Genomic DNA, 8,170 nt, shown 5'->3' on the forward strand with positions numbered 1-8,170 from the left:
GAAGGGACCTCAGAGGTCGTATGGCCAACCTACTCATTTTACAGAGAGGGAAACTGAAGTCAAAGGAGTTAAATGACTTGTCCAAGGTCACACAGGTAGTAAGTGGCAGTGACAGGTCCTCTATCTTCTTTTTTTGGTGGGGGTGAGGCAATTAGGGTTAAGTGACTTGCCCAGGGTCACCCCTCTAGTAGTGTCAAGGGTCTGAGGCTTGATTTGAACTCAGGTCTTCTTGACTCCAACTCTATCAACTGCACCACTCAGCTGCCCCTCTGTCTCCATTGTTTACCACTCCAGGAAGGTTTAGGACCATCTTTGCCAGCCTACTTGGGAAGCTGCCATCCTTTCCTCCCATCCTACACATACACACACTCCTACCAAAAAACCACCAGTGGTTTCAACTGGGCTAGGAAAGCTTTGCCCCCTGGTGTCCAAATCTGGTCCTGCATCCAATGAGCTCCCAAAACACACAGAGCCAATACTTTGTCCATCATGTTTGAACACTAAACACTATTAAATAATGGGGCTGACTGCGAGAGCAAGCCCTGCATTGAACAGCAAGCCTTGTTCATGAGCTAGGGGGCATTGGGTAAGCTGCTTCTCTGCTCTGGGCCTCAGTTTCTTCACCTGTAAAATGAGGAGCATTGAACTAAATGATGTCCAAGGTCCTATCATTCTAAATCTATGACCCTGTGCAATCTCTCCTTGGAGACTGTCACTCTTCCAACACACACCTAGAAAGACTTTATCTGTCTTTCAGTTATTAGGGGCTTACGGTTCCCTCTCCCTAAGAAGTATTTGTATTTTAGCATGAAGCCCCCAAGGAATAACTCTTCAGTGGTAGAATTTCAGGCACTGTGATATCATGGGGAGAGGGGAATATGCCTCTAGTGACTCTGAAAGGTTTTGTGGTAGAGTTCTGGACTTAAGAGTCAGGAAGTCTTCCTTTGACTCTTATTAGATAATATGAGGTCAGTCATTTAAATTCTCCAGATTGTAGTTTGTTCATCAACAAAATGGGATGATGAGGTCATAGATTTAGGACTAACACCTGGTGAATTCCTGCGGACTGTTCTCTCTCACAGGCCGAGGAACTCATCCCTATCCAGGATACTGTAACTTCATCTCCACCTGTCCCTTCATTTTGTAGGTAGGGAAACTGAGACCACAAGAGGTAAAGGATAAGGACCCATCAACTGTAGGTCCAGAGCTATTTCCATGGGGTCATACTGAGGCAAGAATGGGCCATCCTGTGTAGAGTGCCTTAAGAACCAGAAAGTGTGGATGGAAATGTCAGCTATTTCCTCTTCCTAATATCGTTGTCTTTATGATAATCTTTACAAAGTGGCCACCCACATCACTAATGCTCTAGGGTGTGTGTTGTATGATTATAAGATTTCAATCAAGAAAAGAATTTTGGGGGGTGGCTAGGTGGCACAGTGGATAGAGCACCAGTCCTGGAGTCAGGAGGACCTGAGTTCAAGTCTGACCTCAGATACTTAATAATTACCTAGCTGTGTGGCCTTGGGCAAGCCACTTAACCCCTTTGCCTTGCAATATATATATATATGAAAAGAATTTAGGCAATCATTAAAAAGAAAAGAAAACACAAGACCCAAAGAGGGGAAATATCTTGACCAAGGTCACACCCTTGGATCTAATAATAGATTATCTTATTTTCAAAAAGAGAAAGGGGTCTGCAAACTCTAGGCCAGTGAACTTGACTTCAATTCTTGGCAAAATTCTCCAGTGTGTTATTACAGAGATGATTCGTGACCAATAGGGAAAGGAAACTGTGAGTACAAAGGGCAAGGGAGGAGGAGACATGGTATATATTCGTTTGTTTGAAAAAGACCTGGGGGTTCTAGTGGATTACAAGCTCAATATGAGTTGATAATGGAAGATAACAACCAAAAAGGCTGATGGAACATTTATATTAAGAGATTAGAGCTCCCAGGAACAGGAAAGTAATAATCCCACCATTCTCTGTCCCAGTCATATTGCATATGGAATATTATATCCAATTCTGAATACTACAGTTTATGAAGGATCATCAATGAGCTGAGGTGTCCAAAGGGAAGCAGCCAGGATGGGGAAGGGCCATGAATCCATCTTGGATGAGAAGCTTTTGAAAGAAATGAGCTTATTTGGCCTGAAGGAGAGAAGCAGTGAGCTGGGGAGTGGGGATGGAGGAGGAGTTCTGTAATAACTTGCTATAATTAGCTTCCTTAAAGCCTAGAGAACAATACGTGGCCCCTGAGGTCCATATAATCCCATCTCCACCTTTGGAGAGTTTACTCTATGGAAAAATTATGAGTTCAGTCATAATTGCTCAGAGCCCCCGTTAGGAAAATTCCTAACATCTAGACTTTCCATCTATCTTTACTTTTATCTCTCTCTAGACAGGATCAGACCTGGAGTCAGGAAGACTCATCTTCATGAGTTCAAATCTGACCTCAGACACCTAGTAGCGGTGTGATCCTGGGCAAGTCACTTCACCCTGTTTGCCTCAGGTGGTTCATTTGCAAAATCTTTGCCATGAAAACCCCAGAGTCACAAAGAGTCCAACACAACCAAGATGAATAACAACCAGTTTACCTCCAGCTGGCCTCTTTGAGGTTCAGATAAAATTTAGTTTCCTATAAACATTAGGATTAGGGTCATTCTATATGTATTAGTAATATACAGTATAGATTAACAAAATAGCATAATAGTGATTGGACAAGTGGAAGGGAAGTTGAGGAGTCAACCTTTTATTGGGACTTCCCCCAAACTATTGTCTTCTGATCAGCCACTGATCCTTCTCAATATCTCCATTCCCTCCAACAGTTCAGTATTATCTTTATTCCTCATTCTAGATAACTGGTTTTATTAGGACTCAGACTCCAACCAGATAACAGTCTATCTGCGATCATTTCACTTCATCCAATGGCTTCCCAAGACTTTTCATACTTAATCTGAGAGACCCGTTCTTATGATTCCAGTGCTAAAATGGCCAGGAGTGGTTTCAACCCTACCTATTCACATAAGAATTATGTTGCAGTTTGTGTGTTGGATCTATTATATGAAAGAAATCCCTATGAAAGGGGGTTTTACTTGATTACAGAGGGTAAAACTGTAAGCAATGGGTAGGAGTTAGAAAAAAGCAAATTTGGTCACGACAGAAGAGAAAACTCGTTAATGATTGATAATTGACCCTACATGGAATGGGTTTTCTCAGAGGAAAGTGTGTTGCCCATCTTGTTGAGGACATTGTAGAGGAGATTCTTGGTTGCTTTTGAGTTGGACTGGATGGCATCTGATATCCCTTCCACCTCAGATTTGTAAGAGAAAGGGTCCTTCCCACCTCTGGGATAAATACCTCCAGTTCTTTTAAACAAGTCGCCCATAGCTCAGTCTCCATTCCTTCCCCCTTTACTGTTCTAGACTCCCTTCTCTGGTTAAAAAAATGTCACCCAGAACTCACCCCAAAATTGTACTATTAATGCAGCCTACAATGTTGTCTACTTTGTGGCTGCCATGTGGTACCATGGATGCCTCCCAAGCTTGCAATCCATTCCCAGCCAGTCCATCCATACCACTTGCCCACTAAGAGCTTCCATTTGAGTGGAAATAGTAGAGTAGAGAGGAGTGTATCAAGGAGGTGAAGCTTGAGGGATACTGCAATCCCTGCTCAGTGCTCTCCCATTATCACCATCTACTTCCTTTGAAGTCTTTTGATGGAAGCCAGGATGGCAGTGGACCCTGGCATCCCTCACCTCCTCTTTTCCTCCAGGAGATCCACTGCTCTCCAATACTTTCACTGAAACTGGGGGCCTTGGGATCCAAGGGCCAGTGGGCCCACCAGGCCCCATGGGGCCCATGGGTAAGTTGAGTCCCAGTGTTGGGGAAGCTGAGTGGGGCTGATCTCAGGAGGGTGGGGGTGGGAAGATCCTGGGCCCCTGGTGAGTCTGACAGGACAGATAAGAAAAGAGGGGACCATGAGGATGGGGAAGTAACTCAGTCCTCCAGGAGGATTTGGGAAGCTATAGTCATCCCTCTCTTAGGCTTGGTCCAGTCCTAGTCTGACACAGTTGGGGGGTCCCTCTTCTCTCCTTCCAGGTCCCCCAGGTCCTCCAGGTCCAATGGGTATTCCAGGTACCCCTGGCCACAAGGTGAGCAAATTATCATGTATCTGTTTATCTGTTGTATCTCCCCCCCCTCCCATTCCTAAAGAGCAGGAATATATAAACTTTACCTCTCTAGTAGGTCCTTAATAAAAGCTTTTTGAGTTGGACTGTCAAAAACATCCAGTTCTTGGGGGGTAGCTAGGTGGCACAGTGGATAGAGCACCAGCCCTTAAGTCGGGAGGACCTGAGCTCAAATCTGGCCTCAAACACTTAATAGCTGTGTGACTTTGGGCAAGTCACTTAACCCCATTGCCTTGCAAAAATTTAAAAAAAAATTCAATTCTATTCTGGGAGTTCACTGAGTCTTCTCCTGTCAACCCTCCCCAGCTTCTTCCAATAGGTCCCCCACCCAGGGAGTGTTTGATCCCTCTGATCCCATCACAAATCCTTTTCTTTGAAATTGCCCCCCCCCCCAGTCCTCTGTCCTCCATCCCCTGGGGAGGTGGGGAGGTGGGAGGTCAAGGGACACTGCCCAGCTGCTAATGCATCCTCTCATTGTTCAGGGTTCACCAGGCCCACCTGGAACTGATGGAACCAATGGCCTCCCAGGGGAGAAGGGTGAGCGAGTGAGTACCTGGACCCACTATAGGAGAATACCTACTTAGAGCTGCCCGGGGCCAGGGACTGTGGGGAGAGGGACACTGTGAGTTAATATATGATATGACAGGAGGACATCTTAAGCAGCATCAAGAAAGGTTAGTGGATGGCAGAGGACTAGGAAGATGTTGCTGCCATTCCTGATTATGTTAATCATAATGATAGTGGCTAACATATAACAGAACGGTATCACTGTCCTCTGCCTCGGGCAGATGTCAAATGACTTGGAGATCATCCAGCGCATCCCCCCTTCATTTTACAAATTAGGAAAGAGAGGCCCAGGGAGGGAAAGCTTTTTGCCAAGGATGCTGCACCTTAGTAAGTGGCAACGCTGGTCCCTTTGCTTCAGCTGTTTTCACTGTGGGTGGGCCCAGGGTTTGGAGTGGGGCATGAGACCCTCCCGAAGGACCCCCTTCAGCTAGCACAGGGCTGTGAAAGCTTAGAATGGGTATGGCCAAGCTGCCCACTGGGTATCTGCGGGAAGGAGCTGAGGATGACCTTGCCCTGCTAACCCCAGTGTCCTAAGCTCCCCATCTCCTCCTTTTGCACAGGGCTACCAGGGGGAGCCAGGCCCCAGAGGCCTAGCAGGAGAACGGGTAGGTGAAGCTGATTCCCTCCTTCCCTCTTCCCCAGCTCCCTTCACTTCCTGATCTACCTTCCCAGAGAGTCAGTCCCAAGTCCTTCTTCCCACAAAGGACCCAGGGGATGACCCCAAGGACTCTCTGGTGAGCCCAACCTTGCCCCCATGCTGTCCCCCCATGCCTTCCTCTTCCCTCAGATCCCCTGGGAAAGGACCACACAAGCCCCAGCCCAAGGAGCCTTTTTCTTGGGTCTCATAGGGTTCACCTTTTATCTGTCTGTGTCTGTCTGTCAACTTTTATTTCAGGGTGAACCAGGCCCCAAAGGTGACCCTGGAGAGAAGGGCCATTGGGTAAGATTAGTCCCCAGACTTGGCTAGGAGGGCTCCTAGGCATCTCTCCCTACTGGGCCCAACCCCAGGCCCCAGACTCTGAGCATATCAGAAAGCTCCCACTGCCCCAGGGTCCTAGCTGGTGTGCCTGTTGTCGAGGGAGCTGGGTTCAAGGGTCCCACAGACTAAGCCCTGGGGACAGTGAGGGGAGGGACCCAAAGTGTGTCTGTGTTATGGGGGAGGGGATGCATGTAGGATGGGGACCCAGAGGATCAGCTCATTTCCCAGGCAGGCCATTGCTCTCTGTCTCTGCCTCTGCCTCTCTCCCTTCCCTCCCTCCCCCCAAACCCTTCAGACCCAAATGAAGGACAGAACTGGGCAGCAGGAGTCCCAAAGTCAGACTATGCCATTCAGTCAATCAATGTCAGTCCACAAACACAGGCCAGGCCTCACCTGGTACAGAACCCCTAGAGGGGATAATGGCCTTTCAAGAAGGCCCAGTCCCTGCCCATAGTCTATTAGGAAACAAGACACGAACACAAAAATTTCTAGTCCATCATATGAACCGAGGTCATTAGAGGTGACCCACAGAAGGTCTGATAGCCATGAGTTGGGCATGGGCATTCCTTGGCTCTGGAACCATCTTAGGTCCATACATCGGTGTTCCCCTGAGCCATCCATCAACTGACAAACACGATAGGATTCAAAATCTAGAGAAGGAAGAAACCCCCATTTTACAGAAGAGGAAACTGAGGCCTAGAGAAGTGAATTGCCTTACCCAGGAGGAATCTTGGGGTCAGAACCCCAGTGGCCACCCCTCATTATATAGACAGGGAGGCAAACAGAGAGGATCCAAGAACAAGAACAGAGGCAGTAAGTTCCTAGTGTACCCCAGTCCCTGGGGATACAAAGAAAGGCACAGATAGTGCCCTCAAGGAGCTCTCAGTCTAATAGGAGAGAGACTACCTGTGTCCATACAGACATGTGCAGGAGACGTTGGAGCTAATCACCAGAGAGAAAGCGCTAGAACGCAGAGAGCTCAGGAAAGGCTTCCTAGAGGAGGTGAACTGGAAACTGGGATTTGAAGGAACTGGAGAGGCAGAGTTGAGAAGGGAGGGCATTCCGGGCATGGGGCACCGCTAATGAAAACGCCCAGAGTCTGGAGGCAGCGTTTTGGACGAGCAACAGAAAAGAAGTAAAGTGTCATTGGGCCACTTCTTGGATTGGATAAGACTAGGCTGGATCAAAGTCAGGGAAGCAAAGGATCACTATGTTCTGGGGACAAAGATTTGTCCGCATTGGCCTGGATCACAGGATGTGGAAGGCTGTGAGGAGGGGACAAGCCCAGAAAGAGTCTTGAGTAAGACTCAGGCAGAGGATAGAAACTTGATCCAGCAGCAGTGGGGAGCCACGGGGGATGCTTGAGCACAGGAGTGACATAAAATACTCAGCTGTTATTTGTACTATGAAGATGGAAGTCCAGAGGACGGATGGGAAGGGAAAAGAGGGAAGGCCAGGAGACTCAGCAGGGGCGTTCTGACAGGCCGGGTTGGTGGTTATAAGATGAGGAGCGGGGACATAAGTGAGAGCTCTTGAGGATGAACAGGAGAGTCCTAGATTCATTGCGGGGTGACAATTTGATTCCTAGTGCTGCCCCTGACTGGGTTACCTTGGGCAGGTCCCTTTCCCTGACCTCGGACATTAGTTTCCTCATCTGCCAAATGAAACAGGGGACCAGATAGACCCAGTCCATCATCCCCCAGAGAGGGAAAGGACTTGCCCAAGCTCACTCCAGAAGTCAGCGGCAGAACTGAGATAAAGGATGGGAGACGGTCCTCCCTCCTTCATCTCTACCCTTGTTCCTCTATTTCAAAGCAAATGATTCTGCCCTTTCCAAGATTTATAGGGATCAAAGGATCCCAGCTCCTCTGAGGCCAGAATCCAATTCCCTTATTTTACTCAGGAGGAAACTGAGGCACAGAGAGAAATAACTTGGCCCAGGTCACACTGCTAGTAAGCATGGAAGGAAGGATTAGAACTCAGCACACAAGGTCAAATACATGGTCAAAGAGGCAGGTCTAGGAGCTGCAGTCTGGAGATACAATAAAAAAGGAGCAGGGGGAGCAGCTAGATGGCAAAGTGGATAGAGCACCAGCCCTGGAGTCAGGAGGACCTGAGTTCAAATCCGGCCTCAGACACTTAATAATTGTGTGACCTTGGGCAAGTCACATTACCCCATTACAAAAAAACAAACAAAAAAAAAGGAATAGAACTCAACAACAAATTAGTGAGAAAACACACACATACACACACACACACACACACACACACACACAGCAAGCACACTGACCAGTGGGGGAAAGGGAATATGAAGACAATTTGGGAAATGATTTGGAATGGGGGTAGGGAGTGGGAATTGCACTGGAGGGGCCTCCTCTGCTCTCCCCCCCCCCACTCCCAGAGAGGTAATTAGGTGATTCTAGAGCACCTTTCTCTG

General features: G+C 47.8%; 1 protein-coding gene across 3 annotated transcripts in view; it reads left to right on the top strand.

Moving 5' to 3' along the window:
- EMID1 (EMI domain containing 1) overlaps positions 1-8,170 on the top strand; it is a 54,484-nt gene that overhangs the window by 36,958 nt on the left and 9,356 nt on the right. For all 3 annotated transcript variants that reach the window (XM_074206250.1, XM_074206252.1, XM_074206251.1), the window contains 5 exons: positions 3,773-3,862; positions 4,099-4,151; positions 4,670-4,732; positions 5,315-5,359; positions 5,650-5,694. In XM_074206250.1, the coding sequence (XP_074062351.1) occupies positions 3,773-3,862; positions 4,099-4,151; positions 4,670-4,732; positions 5,315-5,359; positions 5,650-5,694 (296 nt within the window). The remainder of the gene's footprint in view (positions 1-3,772; positions 3,863-4,098; positions 4,152-4,669; positions 4,733-5,314; positions 5,360-5,649; positions 5,695-8,170) is intronic.

This window comes from Macrotis lagotis, chromosome X, assembly GCF_037893015.1.
Source record: "Macrotis lagotis isolate mMagLag1 chromosome X, bilby.v1.9.chrom.fasta, whole genome shotgun sequence".
Taxonomy (NCBI): Eukaryota; Metazoa; Chordata; class Mammalia; order Peramelemorphia; family Peramelidae; genus Macrotis; species Macrotis lagotis.